This window comes from Aythya ferina, assembly GCF_964211825.1.
Source record: "Aythya ferina genome assembly, chromosome: 4".
Lineage (NCBI taxonomy): Eukaryota > Metazoa > Chordata > Aves > Anseriformes > Anatidae > Aythya > Aythya ferina.
In genome coordinates this window covers 43156202-43182223 of record NC_140300.1, presented here as the reverse complement: position 1 = coordinate 43182223, position 26022 = coordinate 43156202, and the positions used below count along the sequence as shown (strand labels likewise).

At 38.4% G+C, this 26022-nt stretch overlaps 1 protein-coding gene across 3 annotated transcripts in view; it reads right to left on the bottom strand.

Annotated features, from left to right (window-relative positions):
- Positions 1-596: 596 nt before the first annotated feature.
- The window catches only part of ARHGAP10 (Rho GTPase activating protein 10), a 143484-nt gene continuing 118058 nt past the window's right edge, over positions 597-26022 (bottom strand). For all 3 annotated transcript variants that reach the window (XM_084517188.1, XM_084517186.1, XM_084517187.1), the window contains 4 exons: positions 21543-21705; positions 11659-11790; positions 10097-10188; positions 597-1412 (listed from right to left, as the gene is read on the bottom strand). In XM_084517188.1, coding sequence (XP_084373314.1) covers positions 1324-1412; positions 10097-10188; positions 11659-11790; positions 21543-21705 — 476 coding nt within the window. In that variant the 3' untranslated portion in view covers positions 597-1323. The remainder of the gene's footprint in view (positions 1413-10096; positions 10189-11658; positions 11791-21542; positions 21706-26022) is intronic.

Genomic DNA, 26022 nt, shown 5'->3' with positions numbered 1-26022 from the left:
TATCTGCTGTAAATGACTCAAAATCCATGGAGTCCAATCTAACAAATATCTGAGCCTGTACTAACTTGCCACCCTGTCAGATTTCCCTGCATCCACTCCTCTGCCTCCCAGAGGGTCTTACTTGAAGGAGAGTAAAATACAAAGATTAATGACAAACTGCACGTAGCTTTTTTATCACAGGGCACAGATTTATACACCACAAGATTTCTGGAAGCTTTTTCTATGATCACAGATAACTCTTTTACTACTCAGATAGTTCTACAAATACCGAGGCAGCTTCTTGAGGACTCTGATACTGTGAAGTCTCATTAAGACCTTACAATCTACAATTACGGGGGAGGAAGAAAGGGAAGCTCAAGGAGGAGACAGACAGATAGACAGCAGATAAAATGCACGATGCCTCCAGGATGCACAAGGATCACAGCCAGAGATTCTCTTTTCCTTTTGGCTTATGCTTGCAGTTGCCTATTTTGAATGACGAAAGATCCCCATCCATTTTAGAGCCTGTTTGTGACTGACTGCAAAGAGCTGCCAATAATTATTTCATGTCATAACTTACTGAAACAGAGCAAAATATTCTCCAACTAAGGAATGACTGAGGTCAAATAGCAAATGACATTTTATTTCATTTACAGTGATATTTTTGAGTAGCAAAGGAACCATGACATATAGGAGCCTGTAATAAAGGTTCTTGTGTCTTACCTTTATAAAATAAATGAAGTCACACACATAACATAAATGAACGTATTCTTTGAAGACATCTGAAAAATGTCATGTCTTGATACCTATCATTTTACTTACCAATATGTCTGTTCCATATTGTCTGTTCCACTTTGAAATATAATTTAAGTGTCAGCACTATAGCTTTTTTATCCAACAGTGTTTTCCAATCTCAAATAACATTCTGTTAAAAAGGCTGGATATAGATGCATAATCTCCAGGACACTAAGGTTTTAAAAATCATCTTCAACTGATAGCTGAGTTACAGATCAACCAAATATTTGACTTAAAATGCTAGAAAATGCTAGTTGTCTTGCAAACAAACATACCGCTATGGTTCTTTACAATTGAAAAAAAACGAAAACATTAAAAAATTAAATTATCCCTCCATCCAACTGTCCTGTCCCCACCCATTCCAACCCTTAAAGAATCTTTTGTTTCTAATTCATATTTGGCAACACTTAATGTCTTTATACAGATTGGGATCTTCAACCCATAATCAGGCTCTTCGTTGATTAAAAGCAGTCACAAAAGTAGAGAGAAGTGACTATAACAAAAATCCATGGATACCATGTACACCTTCTTGGCGTTCAATGCATAAAGCTATAAAAACTGAACATAATTTTGTGGAATAAGTCCTCTCTTGCCATTTAGAGTGCCTTCTAGCCATCCTGGTTCTCTGGAAAATTGCACTGTAAAAGAAAAGGAAAAGAATTACTGTATCTTTTTATGCTTGGAATAGTACTCACATTTAGCTCCATGACACCGTGCAATGCATCCATAAAAACAACCAGTCTCCTGCAATCACCAGGTTGACAATCTGGCTAGGAAAAATGATGAGGATGGTTAACTTAAATACTTGTAGGATCTTCTGCTTTTAGGTACAGGAGATTACATTAAGGAAACAATTAGCTACTGGAACTTGGAAAGAACAGGTTTATAAAACAAAATCTAGAAGCTTTGGGGGAGAAATCACTCCTATCAAACAGTTGGAAACAATTTCTGAATCTGGGAGCAATGCAAGACCAAAAATCTGTCTTGGGCAGAAGTGGTGGAAGCCCAGAAACACAGGAAAGAGTCAGATCTCACTTCAGGTACCATTTCTCCACAGAGTAAGGGCTTCTATTGGAAAAGACCAATGAACAAAATCTAAATCATTCTTCTGGTTATATTGTCTCTCTGAAATGCAAACACATCCCTGCTATTCACAAAACATGAAGGAAAGGCTTGAAAAGGCAAGATAAGCCTTGCCTCTTATTGCCATCCTAAGTATTTGCTACTGTGGGTACAAACGTTAATGCAACAATATCCATGAACATAAATAAGAGAAGTTACAGCTCAGTCTCTAAATGATCCAGAAGTACTTCTGTGAGCAACAGACCCAAGTCTGGTTACCCATGTATTTCTGACCTCATTTGACAGGAAGATAAAAAAGAAGCATTATCCTCTTTTTTTTTTTTTTTCTTTTTTTCTTTTTTTTTTTTTTTTTTGAAAATAGACTAAAAAGTTCTCAAATCCCCCTATCAAATTTCTTATAAGAACACAGCACAGGTATCTACTTACCTACACAATTGTAAGATCCCACACCTTTAGTGACCTACGATGTTCTCTACCATATTAATTTATCCTCACAGTGCTTCTGAGACAGACATTGTTTAGGGAAATGATCAGAGAAATGCTGCAATATGCTGCCAGCCATGTCAGTGCTTTATTTAAAACACATTAACACTTTGGCAAAAGATATTTGTAGCCTTCTAGAAATCAGGGAAGTAACAGTTAAAAGAGAGCAACACGTTAAGTCTCACTTTCAAAAACATTAAAAGGTTCTAAATTTGACCACCTAAAAGATGTTTTCCCTTATTTTTTCCCTGCGTCCTATCACTGCCAGGCTGTGAAGCTAGAAGCTGTGCTCAGAAACCACAGCCTAAACAACAGCTATCTCTGCAAGGGACTTAAACATTCAGAAGAGAAAACTGCTATCAAATGATACCGAACAAAAGTCTGAGCACATATTTATAATGAATGTGCTTGATAGAAAGATTCCCAAGGAAAAAGCACATTGAAAATTACCTTTTAGGATCTCTGCACACACAGTGACTTACAGTAACTTACAATACTATTAGTAATTAGCAGGCCCTCCTCTCCCTTTGTCATTTTTATTCCATGATTACAGAGTACACACGCATTTAGAGCTGCAGTGCCGACACCACCACAAACCTCCCTCCAGAAGCTCTAATTCCACCCTAGCGAGCAAAGACGCCAGCAGCTCCAGTGGCAGCCCAGCCTCTCCCTAAAGTATCCCTTGCCTGCAGAGCACATCTGTTTTACAGGAAAGAAACTCCCAAAAATGGCAGATTAGAAAGAAAATCAACCAGAACTGCAACTAATTTCTGCTTGTCCTTTGGAGCTCAACCCAAAATATGCTTGAGCCAATTTACATTAACGAGAGGATAAACATTACTGGCATGTTAGTGTCTATGAACCAAAGCCTGTTAAAAGCAAGGGTAGCCCTCATCTGAAGAGATCACACTGGACAGGACCCTAAAATTCACCCAGAGGAGAAAATGATCAAACTATACAGAATCACTTGGCTTGACACAGCAGCAAATTTCAGAAGTATTTTCTAAACAAGTTTGCTAATCTAATAGTGAACTCCTCATACTGTAGCACATCCAGATACTCAGCGTAATGGCTGAGTAACTGGACTTGAGCAACAAATCCCACTGTCACCCTAGAAGGCCAGACAGATGGTAGAGCTGAGCTCTGTGCTTGCAAAACTAAACACTACACTTCACTTTACACACAGCTCAGGGCCTCACGACTTTCTTAGTACAAGTGTCTCGTACACTCTCTGAAGACAGAAGAAAGGACTACCACACGGATTACACCTAATATCACCATTTCTAGAGAAAAGCCTTTTTAAAAAAATGCACCCAGAAGTAATTCTTAATATTCAGCAGCTGCAGCAATTTCAAGTTGGGTAAGACTTGTGCCTCCTTTCAAATCACCTCGCACATTAAGATACCCATGTACATTGTTGACTTCTGTGGCCAAAAGATATTAATGAGGAAGCTAACCAAATGTGAAGCTATTTTAAATTCCAATGATCCTGTTTTTCTTTATCAATTCTAAAGTATAGTGTACAAAAGCACTTGTTTAAGAAAAAAAGAAACCTTTACCAGACAAAAGGCATTCCACTATCGCGCACAGCTCCTCTTAAGCGGAGGACAGAGGCTATTTCTGAAAAATAGCCTGCTCAAGAGAAGTGCCCCCTTTCTGTCATTTCTTCTCTATCAACAACGATTACAGTTCTTAGCACTTTCTCAGGCTTGCCTCATTTAAAAATACCTTGCTGCAGAAACAACACATTTGGCCTTAAAACTGCGATTCATTAGTAGACCAAACATCCTATAGGACTAAGTCATATGTTGGCTAGAGGAAAGGCTTCTACAAGAAAAGAAAGGGAAAGGAAGGGAAGGGAAAACATTTGTAGCGTAAGAGATAGGGAGCAAAGAGCTGAGAATTACATATGGCACAGCAAGGTGTAACGAGGGCATAAGACTGCACAACAAGAGCAATCAAAGAACAACCATCAAAGCTCAGAACTGTGGAAGTAGCAGCAGACTTAAGAGCCCTGGGTGGGATGACAGCTTCCTCAGTACCTGCTGCAAGGCCATTTGAGCAGCCCAGTCTCGCTCTAGCGGAAGCAAACTGTACGCCAGTAGGACGTCTGACTGTTAGTGTGACTGCAAGTGCTACCCAGCAATTACCCCAAATGCAGGGGGACAAACAAAATCAACAGACTTTCAACTTGCAGTGATCTCTAAGTAAGGCTTCTCTGATTTCATCTCATCAAGAAACACGGAAAGATTAGCTTGGCCTTCACAGCATTCCTTCTTACTTTTCTGTATTCTCCACAGGAACTAGCTTCGATATTGCCCATGTTAGATTATCTAACTGTGAATAGATAACATTTGCAAGCAGCTCTTCCCAGAGACACAGTGCTGACGGACTTCCCTACACAGACACTGTTAGCAGACACTGTTCTGCTTTGGCAACTCAGAAGTTTCCTGGGTCCCCAAAACAAAGGAAACCAAGACTCATTTCCACAGCGGAAATGCTAGGTGCCACTAACTTCAGCAGGACTGAATCAGGCACTGAAAAACCTGTTTCCTTTGTGGAAACTAGCTGTGTTGGGAGGAAGAGGAAAAGAGGAAGGAAATCTAACATGCATGATGCCTGGCACAAGAGGGCCTCCCTTTCTGATGGACTACTTTACCAAAAATGTAATGACTCCACAAGCTTCATTTTGTAGGCAACAAAAATCTCACTGCTAAAACCACTGCAACACCAAAGTACACCACTATAGAACTCAATCCTCTTGGCCATTTTTTCACCAGGAGATTAAACTAAAGACCTGAGACTTGGGACTTAGTCGTGAGCTGCCTCCCATCCCATCTGTCAGCTGAGCGTCTCTGACAGTCCTGCACACACACCAGCTACGAGGTAATACACATCTGTTTAAACACCTCCCATTTCAACACTCAGCTCGCCATTAACATATATCTTCTGGGGACCACTGCTTCCACAACACTGTTGCCAGGAGGAACTCTTCCCTTCTCTGTATCAGGCAAAGTCAGACTGTAAAAGGTCAAACTGCCTTCAGTGGCTTTTCAAAACTTCTAGCAGTCAGCAGGAATTTGGCAGTACTTATCTGGTACATTTTACTGGTGAAGCTGCAGTTTTAACTTTCAGCAGTAGTTCGAGGTGACTTATCTCTCAGTGGTATGGAGGGATCTGAAAAGGAGAACATCTGTCCACAGCCTGAACACTCAGTTTCTCTGGGTGTAAAATGGAGACAGTTAATGCACATGAATGCTCCTAAGTGCTTTGAAATCCATAGATGAAAGGAGTACAAAGAAGTGGCTTTATTCTCATTTTTATTTCAACAAAATAATTATTTGCACATTCAGTGCAATATAGCATTTTGGGAGTAGTACTTTTCTTTGATGTAAATCCTTCATTTGTCAATACCACAAAGAAAGTCCAGAAGCCACCACGTGAATAAAAGAGAAGAGTGTGCCTTGGAGTCAAAACCGGGCAGATTAACTAAGGGTGGCACTTAAGTACAGTAGGAAGGATAGAGGGGGATAACAATGGCTGCGTGAACACTGATTTTGTGTTCCTACTGCACTTGGTAGCGACAATGGGTGTCACACCTTTGTTAAGGAAAATTACTGTAACAAAAAACTTTCCTGGTTTTCCCCACATTCTCTCTCCCCTAAAATGTTATTTTAAAAATTGTGAAAAGCTTTGATGAGAGCTATCTTGACAAGTTTTTGTAGAACTGCTAGCGATACTGACAAGGAATTTTGTTGTGTAAACAGCACTTACCCTATCTAAAACACTTCTCCCCAGTGAAATTCCCATTTCTAAGCAGTCTCTTTTAAGAACCAGAAATAACACTTGGCTGCAAGGCTGGCAAAGTTTCAATGCCAGGCAGTCTGATTATTCTTTTCATGATCATTGGGAATAACTGCTTGAACCAAATATAAATATACATACGACTGGCGTATGTCTCTCAGTCTCAGATCGTACTCCGCTTCTTCCCATATGTGCCCTTTTCCAGTTGCAAAGTCTTCAAGCTTTGCCTCTAACCACCTGAATTATAGTGTTATGTGCTATCAGTAATATAGACTGTAGCAACTGGGAAATAAAGATATTGGCACAGCCTAAGGTAAACTGAATTGAAGATGGAGGGGAAAAAAAGCAGTGGATATTGTTCAGATTACATTATTCATTTTCTTACACAATTCAATTAAATAGAAAAGTTTTCTTTTTTCTTTTTTTTTTTTTTTTTTTTTTCTTACCAAATGGTGCCTTTGCATTTATATTTTGTAGCACTTTAATAACAAGACTGAGATTTGGGTTAGCACAATGTGCATGCAATAAAGAAAACACCACAATATGCAAATATTCGGATTCTGTACAAATTCCTATGAGGTGAAGTAAAGCTCAATATAAAATATTACTAAATCTAACCTTGTCAGCCTGCAAAACCAGTATTTTTCCCCCACTTAGATAAAGGAAATGGAGGCAGGAGTAAAGGTTAAACTCTTCCCTGCTTGCACCAATAGTACATTTAGTAGCTATGACAGGCACAAGACTGTACCTCACTAAATACCATTATCCTGTCTCAGGCTAGAGCAGCCAGAAAGATTCATCCAGGATAATAACAGAGAGAGAACTACTGCAATCAACATCCACAGACCAAGAGAGACAAAGCAGAAGAATTGGAAAAGGAAGTGAAAAAGTGCAAGAAACAAAGCAGAGCAGAGTGAAGAGAAAGGAAAAAACTCAACATACAAACAGTAAGAGATGAAAGAGACAGGATTAGAAAAGTGAGACAGGCGGGGTGGAGAAAGGAGAGATGGATAAAATCTTCACTAATGGAAGCAGCACTTTTTAGTAGACATTAATTTAACAGTTACTTTAATGGTTGATACTAGCTGTATGTCAACTTGATTGATGCGTTGTCACTTTGATAGTTAAGGTTATTGGTAGAGCTGCAGAATTGATGTATTATTACTTTAATTCTTCATTTGGGGGCTTTATTAGGGCATATGGGAATTTAAATTGAGTAACTGAAGAACCTGAATTGATTCACTGGAATTTGATTCTAGCATAGACACAAGGGTGTCTAATGCAAAAAGAAAAGGCCCACGTGAAGGCACTTCAGTGGTTTCAAATATGGAGACTGGTCTGCACTTTTAATGGAAACACCTTTTCATAGTGACAGAGCCTATCCATAATAACCTACTACAAATTGTTATGGAATGAATATTTAGTTATTACATATGTCCAATTACTGCCTTTATTGCTTGCAGGCTCTCCTCCTTTTGTCTGCCAATCCACAACCCACCCTATGCTGGAAGTGCTGTGGGGCAAGGACATCACCTCTAAAATAAGCAGGAATCAGCAGAATAAATCAAAATAAATGTATTTAAGGAACCATGATCTTCCCCACTGAAGTCTACAATTAGGATTTTAAAATGCAGTCCAACCTTATTTTACTTGAGCTTCCAACCTTATTTGTAAAGTTGGTGTGGAAAAATAGAGTTGAAAAATCTCTCCATGTGCTGCCAAAGAGACGAATTCAGTACTTGTTCTTGGACAATATTAGACTCTAGTTGAAAAGCTGTAAAGGTTGCAATGTACCAAAAACACGGTAGCTTTGCTATAACATCTAGCAATCTCTTCACACAAAAAAGAATCTCAACATTGCTGTCACACAAACACATGACACAGAAGCAACTGCTTCTTGCAAGACTTTTTTCTCCAATGCCAGCACAACAGGTGTACAACCCTTAATGTCCTCCATTAGAAATGCCTGTCTTTTACACACCAGATCTTTTCCTCTATGCACCAAATTTTTTTCCTGTACACAAATTTTACGTCTGCTGAAGATCCCTATCAGTCATGTTTTAAAAAACTTAAATTAAAATAACTGCTGTAAGAGACTTTAAAAAGAGCAATCATTTAGCTAATTCATTTTAAAAAGATTTCCCACCTAACTTGATTCAGACGTGATCTGCCTGCAAGGCAGTTATCTAATAGGAAACACCAAGTACGATTTTCTAAAGTGGGTAGGGAGGAACTTCGTGGAACCTCAGACCACTTTATACTGAAAAAAAAAAAAGTGAACTCTGGACTAGGCTTACTATTTATTTATTTGGGAGAAGACAGAGGACAGGAATGTCCTTATGATCTGTCTGCTTTAAATTACGGTTCACAAAGAAGGGGAAGGAGATGTCTATGTTTGTGCCATTTTGTTGTTGTTATAAATACTGAAAAAAGAAGGTTCTGCTGAGCTTTGCTCATTTGTTTCTGCTTGTTAGAAAAAACAGAAACATTCTGTTGGGGTTGTAGGGTAGGAAGAGAAATTTCACATAGACACTTCTGATCCAGTACTAACAGAGTTAACAGGATGCATTTAGTTAGCCTTTTAATGCCTGCAGGTTGATTTTTTCCAGCTGTTTCTTACTTATACTTTTTTTCTTGCTGGATATAAACTGGGAATTTGGGCTACTCCTCCTTACTGGATATCCAAACAAAGATTCTCACATGTGGTATCTGAACAACTGGGCAGTGCATACCCAAAGTGTGTTTGGTCATGCAGAATTAAATACCACTTTACCTCTGGAAAGAACATATCAGATTTCGGACCTAGTAGCAAGCTGGCAATGGATGAGAAGAAAACTGGCATCGCTGCAGAATTTCCAGATTCTTTAGAGGCAAGTATGCCCCTTACTACACCCCCTTCTGCCTCTAGACAGGCTGAAAGGCTAAAATACTAGTCTCAGTACTCACGAGGATCTTAAGAACGCAATTCACAAATGACTTTGAAACCCTCAGTCTGCACAAAACTTGGATGAGGATTTGGCTGAACTTAAAAGTCTTTTGTTTTTCAGTACAAATGCAACTTATCGAGGCCTTGTAACAAACAACAGTCTTACACTGCTCCTGCTATGAATTAATTTCTGCTTAGAATCATTATTAAATTGCATTCCAGTAACAAGAATTGCTGAATTTGTCCAGGCCCTGTTGATCCATTCCATGCTATCTCTTTCTTATGCAATGGTATGAAGAAACTAAGCTCCAGTATCTTCTTCTGTATCTTCAGAATTTGTATTACAGCAGTCACTGGCATAAGGTTTTAAAACTAAAACCATTCCTTGTCAGTTCAAAGCCCCTGTGCAGATGCTGGAGAGTAGAGCTATGGAAGCTAACTGAGGAATTTCAACATAGTCTTGAGCTCAGGAATCACTTTTCTGGATGTTCATATGCAATACTACATTTGCCTCCGCAGAAATTTTTAAACATAGACCTTCATTCTGCAAATTCATTCCTTCTACAAGTACAAACATACATTAGAAGACTAAACATGCCCTTTTCTCTGCAATGATCACCTGATTTACCTGCTTGAAAATCCTTAAGTGGATTTTTTTTTTCTTTAAATGAAAGCCTTGGTATCTTACAAAGATAGTCCACATTGAAAAACACAGTTCCATAGGCCAAGATGTCCATTTCTGCATTGCTGAGCAACTTTTTTTTTTTCCTACTGCAACACACATTTAAACACTGCTGAAATATTAAACCAACTGAAAGAGTCTGCTCACCTGAAGCAAATGCATTACCTCATACTGCTTTAATTTACATTAAAGCAGCTTCTATGTACCAGAAATCTTCTGCGTCACTGTTTGCCATCATCAACATGGGCAGAACAGCAGTTATGCCTGTATTTTTATCCAAAGCAATTTAAACAGTTTTGTCAGTTTGTTTTTCATTGCTTTATATTCACTCAATAAGTACTTACCATCTTCAAAAATCGCTCCTATCTGAAATGATAATTCAGAGCTATGTTCTGCTTCACATGGATAAACTGCTCTTGCTTTTCGGTGGGCAACACTGAAAAATGAAATTAAGAAATACAGTTACTTCGGGCTATTAATGACAACACCCCCCTTTCTCAACCATTCTCTCTCCATTCTCATTAGATGACTAAAACTTTAAACTCAGTCTCACATGCATCATCGCAGGCTTCTAATTCATACACACAAATGCCAAAGCTGAAGCTTCACAGCTTACTGCTGGCATTTCTGAATATCATACTTCCAGTTTTATGCACTTATTTTTATGATAGCTAAACGTGACTTTCGACTACAGCTAAAATATTGCCAAGTGCTAATCAGCAGTGAAATCAATAGTAGGCAAAGCACACTATACTTAATTTATAGACTAATCATTATACCTTCCAAAATGTTTCTTCATGGTCTTTGCAATTCAGCTTTTCACTAATACTGTACAGAAATCTTTACTGAACTTATTTTATTTTTACTTTTTTACAATACATTGTTAGACCACTGAGCATGCTATTTTGTCCTCACCATAATAAGGTTTATAAAACTTCAGATAGTCTTTTAGAGGTGTTACTAGGATGCTCAATAATTAACCATTAATATGAATTTCTCCAAAATACTCATTCCTCCAAGTACCATAGCAGAGAACTTTGAATACGTAAGTATTTTTGGCACATCTTATTTAATCACGCCTTTGCAAAACTGACAGTTTGTTGCTGCCCTATGCTTTGTTTAGACAAAGCACCCACACCAATAACTCATCTTTTGTTGAGCCCTGGCAACAACAAAATAAAACACTGGGAAAGATTTTCCCTGCCCCAAGAAACTTACAGTCAAATAGACAATGCAGTTCTGGTACAGAATGTCAACAGTGAGGAAAAATTGAATTTTGTTACAAAGTGTTGGAAAGAATTCATAAATATACACAGCTACTTTATTTTGAAAAGCAAATTTATTGAACTTGTAGGAATAAAGCTAAGACCTTTGAAGGAAGAAGTGAAAACACTTCAAAAGGTGGACAACAGGGAAGGAAGGAAAAACAGGACAGAATAAAAGCAGGCCAAGAGTGAAAGAAAAGAATGAAACCACAGATAAAGATAAAGATATGAGAAAGTATTTCAAAGTCAAGAAGGCTAGGATGAGAAACTTAAATTTGACATGGGTGGTTAGGGAAAAAACAGATCTGTATTTTAAAAGACACTATAAGCAATATAGTAAGCTAAAGAATCATTGCCGTAGAGAGGGACCTAATCAATCACCTCCATCAAAGTCTGTTTGCATTGACCAACAAGTCACTGGCTCAATCTAGGTGCCGTCTACAAGAAGGTGCTTAAAGGAAAAATAATACAAAGTAGTCCATTATTTTATTCTGTAGACATTGCAAAGGCTGCAATTCCTGATTTGAGATAACCACTTACTGCGGAAGACATAAATTAGCCATTTGTAAAAAAAAAAAAAAAAGAATACAGAAAAAAGGAAGCAATTAAATAACCAGCAAACATTGAAGAGTGCGTCGTACCTTTCCACTGCTCTGTCACTCCCAGTGGCAGGATTAGGGAAGGAGAAAGCAGATGGTGTAGTGTTTGTGGCAACTGGGTTAGTGCTTGGAGTGTTCATCCACGAGACCATCGATGGGCGGCTTTGACCAGAACTAAGGGGAAATTATTTCAAGGCAGAATTAATGAGGTGAATAAAATTCCTTTTCATACTAAAAATGTTTGAATCTTTATAACTAGACTAACTAGTTAGATCCTCAAACTCAAAACCAGTAACAAGGCTGAGGTGATTTTCCAGACATGGTCATCGAGTTTCTGCATTTCCTCCTTGAAAGCGTTTTTCCTATATGCCCTACATCCTAAGCAAGGACAAATTACCTGAGATGTATGACATAACCAATAACAAGGCAAAATTCCACATTCCTTATCTAATAAAGACAGATACAATGAAACTGCATATAGCAGGCTATTATTTGAGCTGCCACTTTGTCTTTACAAGTTTTGATGAATCTATTTAAAAATCTTCTCAGCGCTGTACTAAGCCATGTGCAACTGGAAGATTTCAAAAGAGGCTGCAGCTGTTACAACACTGGGATCACGATGCTGGCTCTGGAATGAGATCTTGTTCGCATAACTGCACAGGTACTGCCTCAGTGACTGTCCTCGTGAGCATGCTGTTCAAAAACGTGTTAAATTAATGGCTGAATTTATAGTTGCTAAAAGAGAAGAATAAATAGCAGCTAAAGCAGCTAAACTTTTTTTTTTATCACTGAAAAAAAATATACAAGGTACTTTCCAATATAAACGATGCTCCTAGTCCTACAACTTAAGAAACTAAAATGTTCCAACACTGGAAGGCTTTCTTCCTCTGTATGGGCAAAAAAAAACAAATTATCTAAAGACTTCATACCAACATATCTTTGGAGCTGGACTCCAAGCAGTTTCCAAGCAGAAACAGAATTAAAATGGTTCACACACATCTTCCACGCAGAAATCATCACTCAGAAGTATGGACTTCATGATACAGCATTTATCAGCTAGACTTATTCCAAGATTAACCTTTTAGATATAAATCTGCCAAGTACCACCAAAATCTGGGAAAACAGTCAAGAAGGATTTGATGGGGGTGTAAATGCACACCTAATCAAGGTGAATTGACCAGAAGCCAAAAAAAAAAAAAAAAAGATCAGCAGTCACTCCACTTACGAATATAAGAATAAAAGAATGCAGGAAATTCAACTTATGTAGCAGATTTTCATCTTCTTACTCATTGGGATATTTAATTTCTAGAAGAAACAATCATTTTTTTTGGCTTGTATAGTGTTTTACAAACAAGCACAACTTTTACAGACTAATTCTGCTAGCCAATACAGCTCATTTTCATTCTAGCAATTACAAGGTTAAGCAGACATTTACTTTGATTATTAATTTTTAAATTTACTGCATCATAAAATGATGAATGGCACATTCTTTATTTAACAAGACAATAATTTTTAGTTTGGATCTGTGTCAGACTGCATTTGGATGAAAACTGGAATTCAAAGTATATGAAAACAGCATTCTGCAGTTAATTCCACTAATAAAAATGAAACTTAAATGTCCTGGCATCACAGTGAGAAGGGTTTATCAAAACATGTTCTGCTTTTAAAACTATCAGATTTACCAAATAAAGGAAGGAATCATAGGTAGTAAACTGAATGAAAAGCTGGACTGTACTTACTAGAAACATTTCTTGCTTATGTTTGGGAAGAGGATGTCTATTCTGCTTAGCCATTCTTAAATCTTGCACTACACATTTATTTACACCTTTTAATAATTATGTTCTTTTGAAAACCAGCATCTACCTAATTTGGGGTTTTACTCTTACTTTAACATGTTGTTTTCTTTCCATTTTTATGTAATCATTGAAAAATATTCCCTAGGTAGAACAAAAACCTTCAACTGTAAGACTTCGTTTGAAGATAACAAACAAAAAGCAAACACCAGCATTTGTATTATTTGTTCCAAATACTGTGAATAAAAACACAATTTAATGATACTTCAAGGTTTATAAAATTTGCTAGAACGTAGACTATTTGTCCATCATTACGCATAAAATGTATATGTCTAAAATTAATTTTAGCTCATTAGAATAGGTGAACCTAAGACAAAAAGGGTTTTCAAAAAATGAATAGCAAAAAACATTTCCTACTTGCACAGACTAAATGATTGGAGTTAAAGCAATCCTGATATTTAAAGAAAGATCACTTCCTTTGTGCTTTTTCCCTTGTCTCTTCAATCCACTCCAAAATTGAGACTGGGTAAAGCTTGTTTCTGAAACTTGTAAAATTACAGAAAATAGAAAAAAAAATATTCCAAACGTAATGCCAAAGATTATTAAAGAGTCACCAATTCAAACTGATCACAAGTGAAGAATATTCTTCTATAACTCATACCTCAGATTTGGCATTGTTTGCCTTTCAACAAATGAATATGAAAACCTTCTATTTATTAGCTATTTCTTTGAAATGCACATCGTATTTGTCTGTGCAACTTACATGATCAGCTCTAGGACAACACATACTGGCCATGTTTTATACACCAGATTAATGATTTCCAAATAACATTCAGAACCCCCTACCAAAGATACCCTCTGATCCAGGAAAGCAGCAGTCGTTCGTAAGAATACTTAGAATATCACAGCTGGTTTCTCTTTGAAACAGGAAGGGAAGAAGGAAGGATCAGAGAATGTGTGCAAAGAAAGGAAAAGAGGATGAAATCAAGTGTTCAGATCCATGTCATGGCACATTTATTTTTTCAGGTTACGCAGACTCAAGAAGTACAGTAACCTATCAGCTAGCAAGACTACACTGTCCTTTGTCAGGCAGCATCATTTAAAAATGTGGAAAAACAGGCAGATTTTCTACTAAATCTGAGCAACTTCAACAGAGGAAAAACCCTCCAGAAGCGCAGGTACGTGAAGCCCTGGACTGCTCCCTCCTCCACTTTTTGATTAATTCACTTAATACATTTCAGCTGTAGCAAAAGCACTGCAGTATGGCTCCTCAATTCGCCTGTCACTTTCAGATCGTGGTTACAGATCTCTTGATCATGGTCTACGATCCAGCAGGGGAAAAAAACATTTTTCATCAGAAATAGTTTTACCATGTTGAGAAAAAGAAGAAAAAAAACCTCTAATGGCTTTAAATATTAAAGCACATTCTAGAATTTCAACTCTTTTTTTTTATTTACTGTACTTGGCTATCTCAGGAACCACTTAATTTTATTATTAAAACAGAAGGTTTTACTCAATAGGAAAAATCGGTTCCAACATTGTGGTGTGTAAGCAACACCGAGTAGAACTTCTTTTTGTCTCCTTCAAAAGATTCTTGTAATAGCAAAGTTACCTTGCTGTGAAGGTTTGCAAGCCTTGTTTATCAAGATGATGATAAATTAGAAAGTACTGTGTATCTTATCATATAGCATCTCAACTTTGAGAAGGTATGTTGAAGAAATCCATTATCCTAAGGGCTAAAATGAAGGCAATGCATTTCCTGTGGGGAAAGAAAAAAAAACCCTGACATAACCATCTCTCTCTGAGAAAAAATGCTATTGTTTGGCACGGTGAATGTAGGGAGAAGAGAGGAGGGGGAAATGGCCCTACTGAAAATAAGCTAGAGATTTTGTACTGATATTCAGAAACAAACACCTGAAAACAAGATTTTATTGGATGTCTAGCTGGCTGGTTCCTAAGGTAACACAGCTAAAGAGCAGCCTCTTATCTTGAGAGCAAGGAAGAGACTCTGTGAAAAGAATCTACACTGCAACTCTTCAAGAAAAAATGTTTGTTTCACAGAAGGGTTTGGCAGCCCCATGGCTGTCATATCTCAGTGTCTGGCTGACATAAACTCAATGAAAGCGTTCTTAAAAGACTTGATTATAAAACGACAGGTATTGGCTATTTCTGATTCGATATGCAATCCAACACTCTCCATCACCAGACAACAGTATTCCTGCATGTTAAAACTCATATGCCTTGGTGAGAATGGGAAGTAGAAGAATGCATGGACAAAATTCTAGAAATTGCAACAGTGGCAGCAAAGCTGGAGACAAAGCAAAAGGACAGAATTTCCTGATCCATGACCACTCCGAAAAGAAACTCCACCCCCAAATGTAAAATATGTAACATGCGCTCGACACTCCTGATCCCACGTTTATACAGAGCACATCAGCCAACACTGAAATAGAGGCTTTGTTAAACTTGGCTTGTGAAGTCTCAGTAAAGCAGCCAACATATTAGCGAAATGATCTTTCACGCCAGTCTGGTAAATCTGAAGGTTACGTCTCTACAGCAGCTGTCCTAAACTACAGCATTTTTAAATGATAATTCAGACAAAGCAAAAAATGAAGCATGTGCATATGTAAGCTTACAGCATACTGTCCCTTTTAGGATAATAATTAAAAAAAAAAAACAAACTGGGGGCTGTGTTTCCTGGAATAAAGATAAATAAATAAATAAAATGGAAAAAGAAAAAAAAAAAAGGAGGCAAAAAAAGGATACTTCAGCTCCTAGTGGTTGTGTCCACATCCCTCCCTGCTGTGAGCACACGTACTGCTTACCTGGCGCTCACCCAGGTGCTGCTGTCAAGCCTAACTGTCCACATCCAGCCCACAGGAAGACAAGGAGATGGCAAAACCTATTTTGTGTGACCCACGTGACTAAGTTACATTATGCCTATTTCAATGGAGCTACAAAATCAGGGCTATTGCTCTGCTTGCATGACAAAAGGATACAAAAAGAAGTGCCTGCTTCACTTAAACCTGCTCTCAGTCCGCTGAGTCACTGAAGAGGTGGCGGCTGAACAAAACCAAACTGCAAAATAAGCACAATGAGTGAGGAGCACTGCCACATACCTGGACTGTGCCTTCTGCAGCTGTTACAGCACATCCCCTTACTAAAAAAAGACTACATCAGATATAAAAAGTTTTCAGCACATTGAAGGTGAAGTCACTTATCATTTTTATAAAATTGCAAATTCACAGCACTCCCAGAAAATACAAAAATAAGCTGTTTCAATTTCAAGGAGACAAGAGATGATGCAGTCTACAGGTGTAGATATAATAAGGCTGATGGGAATTCATCCAGCAGTCGAAGAAAATGAGTAACCATCTCAAAGACTTCTGTTACGTTCAGAACACCACTATTGCTGTCCTGTCCTCCCTTGCCATCTTATGGCTCTTTGAACATTTGTTTGTTCACTGGGAATTTGAATGGCCTGAGATTTCATGAAGAACTACCAGCTTTTTTCCGTGGTCTCAAAGGCCCTGGAACTACACAGGATGCTGCACAGCTCTCATCACCATTCTGAAAGCCTCTGGGGATATTAAAAACCCAGAAATGATGCCCATAGTGTATGTAGCACACATACACCACTGAGCTTTGTAACAGAATATAGTGTCAGGAGACCCACTAATGAAAAAAAAAAAAACCACTGGATTATTTCCTCTGCCACTGGTACCTTCACAAAAGTTACTTCTATTGGTGCTTCTATTTCTCCTCTGGGTTTTGAGTACCTTCAGTATTTGGACTGTATCTACAACTGTACCTACAACAGTTTGTAAGGTGGGATTCAGTTTGAGAACTCTAAGTCTGAGCCCAGAAATGTATCTGCTTTAACAAGCCATCCACTCCCCAGACATGCTCTCTGTGAGGAGGTTTGAGTGGCAGGACGCGTTCCATTCCTTACAGTTGCAAATTCACCAAGAGGAATTAGCAATAATGCATCCTCTGATCAGCCAGGGACTGAAGCAATTCTGAAAGAAGGAGCAAAGAGTGGATTTTGAGGTCTGCGCTCCCTAAGATAATTTGCAGCTGTAGGGTAGACATCAGACTGGGTGAAACTGATGGTTAATGGATAAAAGATGTTTGGAGGTTTGCTTTGTTAGAGTTTTTTTGTTTGAATCCAGTCAGAATAATATTATGCGCAACTCACAAAATACATCCATTCTGTATGAAAGGATTAAAATGTTACAATACTTGACCTACTTGTTAAACCCAAGGCACAACATGACAAATATCACTGTATTTGTACATTCTTCTTTACGTTGTTTGTTTTTTATACGTATTGGCCAATTTCTTAAGCGGGGAATACTGTCTATTTTCCAATGTCTCAAATAACAGAAGGAACAGATCAAAGAAAGCTTCTAAAGAATACCTATGGGAATAGACATATTTTGTTTAGAAGACACGGCTTACCTTCAGAACACCTGGCTATAATGGCAATCTGAATCAGAAGGAATGTACAAGGAACTGGAAACTCTGTTGTGTTTTGTTGTTTTTTTTTTCTGTGTTTTTTTTTTTTTTTTCCCCCTCCCCAGGGCCAACTGTGGCTTTGAGGGGAAAAAATGAGCATTTTGAGAATGTACTGCTAGTGAAACTATACCAGTCCCAAAACAGTCTGCCAAAAAAAGCCTGAAACATGCTCTCCTTGCAAAAGCAGTAACAGCTGGAGCTCTGTCAGAGCAAAGTGGACTTTGACAGTGGTTCCAGTGGAACTTGAAGATAGACGGCTGAACAATGTTAATTCTGTAGCTCAAGGGCAAGTGCATGTGGCCACTTAAAGAAAGCAGAGAGGGAGACAGAAGGAATGTAATTGCTTCGGTTAATATCAGACTGAGACTGCCATTGCTGCTGTGCCTTAAAGGAAAAAATGCCCATACCAGTGGAGAGCACCACAAGGGTCAAATACTTCATAACTCACTATCATAACTACCAATTTTTGTCTGAGTCTTTAAACATAGCTTGTGCTAAGCATCCTTGGATGAAAGTGATTTTCAAACAATACACATTTCTGAGATGCTGCTCCATCAAACAGAAAAAGTAATTTGTCCCTCCTGAGCCAACTGGAGTTTGAATCCTGCGGCTACATGAACTACCCTGTAACTTTACTATTGACCGGAGGGGAGAGAAACACTATGTCCTACCACAGACTATATGTAAAAATAAAACATTTATTTTTAATATTTGGCTCTAGGAAGCGTGAAGGCAAAACTATCTTCAGGAAAAAGATAGACAAAAGTTTAGTGTGCAAGATGATAGAAGCGCAAAATTGGGTCTCCAATAAAAACCATTCTTGCTGTAGACAGTAGGAACCAACCATCACTGTACGCCCCTTCAGCAGTACATAACATCACAGGGCATGTGGCTGATCGACACAGGGCTTTCAAAGAAAATCTAGCATCAGGCAAACACACACAGACATGAAAACCAACAGCTGAGCGGGACTTCAACATGGCTCATGTGAAACATCATGGTTCAGTCACACTGCAAGCATGGTATGTATATCTTTAAACACCGACTTGACAATTGAGCAGTCTGGGCTTTGTGAGACATTGCAGATCTGTGGTATAGCCCTTGCTCTCTCAGTTTCTTTCACCACTCTGGCCAAGCAGTCCCCTCCTAGTAAAAGCCAGGAGGTGAGCGTGTATTTATATTTGCTTTTAGTTGGTGCTCCCTTAACCATTTAACCATGCTAGAAGCTGTAGCTCCTTTCGCTTTTAAAGGTAGGACAAGGAAAGGGCGTGCATTACAAAAAAAAACTCTGCCAGAGAACATCATTGTGACAACAGCTATCATTCAGGGGAAAAAAAAAAAAAAAAGAAAAAAAAAAGTGCTCCTTCTTTCTTGAAAACAAATACCACAGAAAGCATTCTTGCTATCTATCCCGTTATTGCTGAGAGCAAACTACTGATATAAACCTACCTTGGAATATCTGACCTATCTGGACCCACAATGCAACATCCTTCCCCCAGGAAAAAGTGCAAGCAACTCTTCTACTGCAAAGAAGTCACCATCACCTTGTTGGATACATAACTCCATAGTGATTGATCTCTTACAAGTAACACCCATCAGCAGTAACTTGAGAAACCAGATCCTCTTGTATTTTCATCATCCCTAGGCTCAGTAATGGTATTTACTGTAGCTCAGTGAAAACCTGCAATACCATTTTAGAGAGGACACTGAGACGTTAAGAATTTCTTTTGTTCCAACTTGGCACAAAATGTTAAACATTCTGAAACCCTGCACAAACAGAAAGGATTGTTCACATAATTCAGGGATAGTCCAATTTATGACAACAGTCTAAGACCAACACGGAGTTCAACAGCCAATGCCTCATTTCCTGGAGCCATGAGAGCTACCACAGCTACACCATGCCAAGACAACCACCACCTTTGCCTGTCCACAGGACATCATTATGCACAGCAACTGCCAAAGATCACCATTTGTGCCGCTGACACCTGCCTCTTCCATTAACACAATGGAGTTGTTCTGGGTTTTGTTTTGTTTTGTTTTGTGAAGGCAAGGCCCTCTGAGTCATCAGAACTAGAAGGAGAAGAGAAGCCCAAATCAGTGTGAGAAAGTAAAGAAAGAATCTACCTTTCACTGACTACTCTCTGTCACTGTCCAGGCTTGTTGTGGAGGTAGCTCTTATGCAGACTTCTCAAACAGGTAAGCATTTTTGACAAATCATTTAGATGCACGTAACAAGACACTTCTTTTTCCTTCCAAACAGGACTGCTTCCAACTGAGCACAAAACTTCAAGTCATCAAAGTTTCCAAAACAGCTCTACAGTATAATTCTCCATGAAAACAAACAAATGCAATGTTCCTCCACAGACCTTAAGTTCCTGAATACTCTGGATAAAGCCAATACTTCCTTCGTTTATTCTATGTAGTGCCATTATCAATGTTTTGCTAAGCATTATGTTCCCTCATTAGCTCTGCCTGCTTTCACAGACATTCTAGTTCTATGTCTTCCACAGCACTTGTTTCTCGCACAGCATCTCTTTTCATCAAATACAATTTATTTTTAATCCTACCCACTACCACTGGACTACAAGACAGGGAAAAAGTAATTTCAATCCTCTGAAGAAGCAACATATATGTAAATATCTATAAATCTGAAATTCTTTCAATACATACGATAAAATATTGTTATAGCTAATAAATACTCTAATTAACAGTTAATTATGTGTACATATGGAAATATAAACCTATTATATGTCTCTCTACATATTCTGATGTGTTCCATACATCTACACATATATTTTACATACTTGTTTAATCAACAGAACAGGCTACTCAAAATGCCATTATGGAAAATATCTGTAACAAATCTTTTCTCCAGACTTGCTTCTTCCATCTTCTTGGCACTGAAGGCTGGAAAACTTTGTCTTGATTTGTTGAAGTTTGTATGAATGGCAAAACAGAGAATTTAATTCAAGCTCAACTTCTGATTAAAAAATGTGTGTTCAGCTCCCTGTATCAGACCTGAGTATATATTACAGAGATAGCACTAACACGGTAATGTCTATTTTTGCTGAACTCAAGTAACTCAGTAACTGAGCATGTACAGTGCACTGAAAGAGAAATACTGCACTACATTTGAAAAGCAGGCAGTTAATTTGTTAACAACAAGAGATCAACAATGATAACATTCTTAGACAAAAGTACCTGGGCATACGCTCATTAAAATACATTTATCCAAAACCAAAATTTGGCCCTAAATCTTAATGGCCTTACATTAAATGTAACCTTACTCCGTCTTGACATAGAGTAATACATCCCATAAAGACTAACTGACATATTCATTGCCTAAATAAAAAACATTTAAAATTTTATAACAGGTTACAGTAAAACACACTAAGTTTCAGTAAGGAAAAAAAAATCCTACAAACTCAGCCGTGTTCAAGTATCCTCTAATCTGCACCACTACATGTAGGCACATACCTTTTTGTAGCAGAAAACAAACACAACTACATGCAATATAAAAGCCACTTACTTGCCACCAAACTGAAAAGGGAAATATGTTTTATATGCCTGATCACTCTAGTGGAAAAATCAATATTCAATATTCGGGTTACTTACAGATTTGTTGCCCAGTCTGTAAGATCTCCACTGTCCATAATAAGGTGATTTCTGTCCAGGAGCCCAGGAGGGCTACTAGAGAATGCAGGTGTAGGAGACTGGGAAGAAAGAGAATCCATGCTACCAGTTGGAGTGTCCTCTTTGGGAGAGCTGTGAGTGTCAGCTAGAAAAAAAAAAAAAAAAAAAAAAAAAAAGACAGCATAAATCAGAAGGATACTAAAAAACTCTTCTAAAGAGTCAAATCTACTTTGGTAACAATTCCATAAAATACGTACAAAGAGTAACCTTACTGTCCAATCTTCATAGACTATTTTGGAGGACATGCAATCCTCCTGCATTTCCCCAAAAGGTACCACAGCTCAGTTTCCACCATCGCTATCACAAGGCTGTCTTCATGTAACAATGTATTCCTGGTCCCCTTTTCAACATGTATTTTATGTGGATGAAATGCTAGAGTTTAGAGGGGGGGGGGTTGTTTTAAGACAAATGCATCCTTCAAATAAAATAGTTGAGGCTGTACACATTTGTACACCTCTCTAAAAACGGTTTCTAAAAGTAATTTGATACACAGTTTAGTAAATGATCGCTCTCAAGTACCATAAGCACAATCCTATAAAACATGAAACAATGAAATTTAGAAAGGTCAGAATAGCAGAGATCTCTAACAACAGGCCATTAACCAACATGTGATATCCATGAACATTACTTTTATTACTCCTTTTTAAGGGTATTGCTTTTAAGAGAATTCTTTGTATTCTGGTCTACTATTTGTTTATGTAGGTTACTTTTAGAACATCACTCAGGAGGCAACATATTCAGAAATGATTGCTTAGGAAAAAGTTAAAGGAACACCATTCCTATCTCATGAACTGTACGAAAAAGATACAGATACGGCACAGCGCTCACTGAAAACCATGCTGACACATCTAGCCAAACAGCACATTCTTCACTGAAAAGCTAACTTTAAACCACATAGTTTTTCCTTTTAAAATTATTTAAACATCAGTTGCACATTTTATAAGCTCTAAAAGAGTCGTATGAAATGAGGACAATTGCAAACATTAAAGTGTCCAGCACAGCTGAGTCCGCAGTCTCAAATGGAGCCTGTGGCTGTTTTCAGAATTTTAATATTTAACAGGAATAAGGGTCATTTCCAACCACCCTTTACATGGCTCCCTGCACCCCATCCTTCCTCTTCTGTGCTTTCTACTCCCACTCATACGTGTGAGCATGGCCCACAGCATCACAAAAGTCCCTCCAGAGTACATTCGATAACGCTGACCCTACACAGCCATGGTATGAGTTCTGCTTCTTCAGGACCAGAATCTTTGGGGGCAGAATGAACAACCACAGCAATCACAGTTATTGGATCAAAAGCTGTTAAAATACTGTGATAGCTTGAAAAGCTGTATCTTCTATACGCGTTACTGTACAAAGCCAAGTCCTGTATATTACTTTCTAACTCTAAATGAATTAGAATCTGCACAGAGAACAACTGAGTTTAATTCAGCTTCATGGAGCTGAGCTGTGCTGTTGCAAAAATTTCTTTCATTTATTTTTACTTTTCTTTAATAACTTAAAGAAAAAGCAACAAGAATTAAATGTGAACAATGAAAAGCCGCCTTCCATGGATAAAATCACCCTTGCGACTTCATTACTGTCTCAAAGAGCTTGATCCCTTCTGATTAAAAAGCAGAAAGCTAATGTAAATGCTCACCTGCTTCCCCAGCCATCTCATCCACACCCCCTCCAGTAACTCTCAGAGAACAACTTCCCTAGAGAGGCAAATGACATACAACTAAAAACACTCAAATGATGAAAGTGATGATCTGAAAATTTCTCCCTAAAGTAGCTGCTAATTTAAGGCTCTAAATTAGCCTGTAGTAACAAAGTACGATAAGCCGTGAGGAGGAGAATGTTAGCCTCAGCACATGAGTCACGCTGGCTCCAGCCCAGCCCTGTGCAGCAGCTCCGCCGCCCCGTCCCTCTGCAATAGGCCTGGGTGCTGCAGCTCGCGTCTACATGACATGACATGAGAGCTGTAGGAGTGTCAGGTAAAAACTAATTCATTACACCTCATTTGCAGACGTATGTGTCACAATGATAAACATCTGAGAGATTAGACGGTAATACTGCAATTTTACTTTATTAAGAAACTGAACTCTTTAAAACTAAATAGACTTACGTCCTTTTACCTCACCGAAATTTCTTTTCAAAACAGCAGTATTAAAGCAAGCCAGACTATCAAACTACATGCACCATATTAGAAAGCCATGTTTGACTCAACTATCCACTTAACATGACTGAAACACCATTAGGAAGGAATATTAACTTATTCTTCAATAGTGTATTACCAAGACAGTACACACCCCCTATGAAAAGGGAAGATTTTTCTCTCAAATCATTTCTCAGAGCACACAGAAAAAGACGTACTGCACGCTTCAGTCACCATCCACAGTAGATGCTACATTATACACTGAAATATGCAAGCAATTGCATTTGACATTATCATAAACGAAACTCAGAATTAGATCTTCTCTCAATTTTACTTCTTCCTTCCCTTGCTTCCTGAGCCAGCATTTTCACATGGTCAATACTGTGTTGCATTCTCAAGAATAAGGACTTACTTTGAAGACAAAAAAAAAAAAAAAAGTATTTAAACAGGAAAACACCTTCTAAATACTGTGGGTTTAAGTAGACAACTTCCAAAAACATGTTTAAAGATACTTGAAGTTACAAAACCAGATAATTCTAAACATCAGAAAAGTAAAACAATATCTTTATTCAGGAAAAGCCTATTCTGTATAACTGCAAAAACAGATGACTAATGATCATCTAGCACACTTTCATGATTAAAATCAATATATGTTCAAACACTAAGTCTTCAAAGTATAGCAATTGTTCTAATTTCAACAGTACAAAGATGTGCATCCAGCACATTGTCCTGCACTGGTGCGGCCTCACCTTGATCTCTGTATGCAGTTTTGGGTACCACAGTATAAAAAAGACATAAAACTATTGAAGAGTGGTCAGAGGAGGGCTACAAAGATGGTGAAGACTCTAGAGGCGAAGATGTTTGAGGAGCGGCTGAGGTCCCTTGGTTTGTTCAGCCCAGAGCAGAGCAGACTGAGAGGAGGCCTCATGGCGGCCTGCACCTCCCTCACAAGGAGAGGCCTCATGGCGGCCTGCAGCTCCCTCACAGGGAGCTCTGCTCTCTGGGGACAGCAACAGGACCCGAGGGGACGGCATGGAGCTGGGACAGGGGAGGACCAGGCTGGGGGTTAGGGAAAGGTTCTGCACCCAGAGGTGGTCGCGCACTGGGACAGGCTCCCCAGGGCAGTGGTCACGGCCCCAAGCCTAACAGAATTCGAGATGCGTTTGGCCAATGCTCTCAGACATAGGGGCTGATTTTTGGATAGTCCTGCGTGGAGCCAGGAGTTGGACTTGATGATCCCCGTGGGTCCCTTGCAACCCAAGATATTCTATGATTCTAAGATTTCACTCTGGTTACAAAATGTTCTGAACATCAGAAATTATACTTCCTTATGTAAATTTTATATCTTCTTATGTTCTGCATCTCTTATACCCAGGTATAAATGGGTTTGGGCCTTCCATCACCTTTAATCAACATGCTATGTCATAAACATTAAAATACCAAGGTATTTTCCCCAATGAATTGGACTAGGAGGGTATTTTCTCCATGTATTAACAGGATATATGAAGATACCTTCTTCGGATACAATAAAAATACATCCTAATGTCCCACTACTTAGCATCTTTTTTTATAAAAATAAAATAAATTCTTCTAGTGATATGATGTATTTTGGACTGCTCCGAACCGCTACAGACAGGAAAACTGGAGAGGACTAGCTTGTTTTCCTGATGTTACATAATCTCATCTGGACTTCTGTACATGGCAGAGGCCATGAGATTGTCTCTAGTTATCTCTCTATTAAGTTTAATAACCTACTTTCAATTAATGTCCACATGTTGGACCAAACCATATTTTCCAGAGAGTCTTTGTCGGAAGACATCAGCACATGAAGTAATGGAGAATCAACTGGCTGTTAATTCATTAACATATTCACTGATTTATGCACGTACCTTCAATTTGTTGGCCTTAACTTCCAGGCAAGGCCCACATTATAAACAACGCTAATTGTTTTTTTGTTTTGTTTTGTTTTGTTTTCTTGTGTGAAGGTATTTAAACAATTTGCTTTGTAATTTTAACAGTAAATCTCTTACTGAACGGGATTTTGCAGTTTTGGGGTTGTGTACCCATTTTATGAACCTGTTCCTTTATTCCAGAGCTCTTACTGAAGAGTGTACAGCAGATCCAAATTCTTAACTTTTTGTTGTGGTCCCACAAGTGCCACAGTGAGCGTTGAATTTCACCATTTACTCATACTCATCAATCCCCTGCTCGTGCATGTGAGGTCTGCACTTTCTTTTGCCACAAGACTGTTAACAGTTTATGATG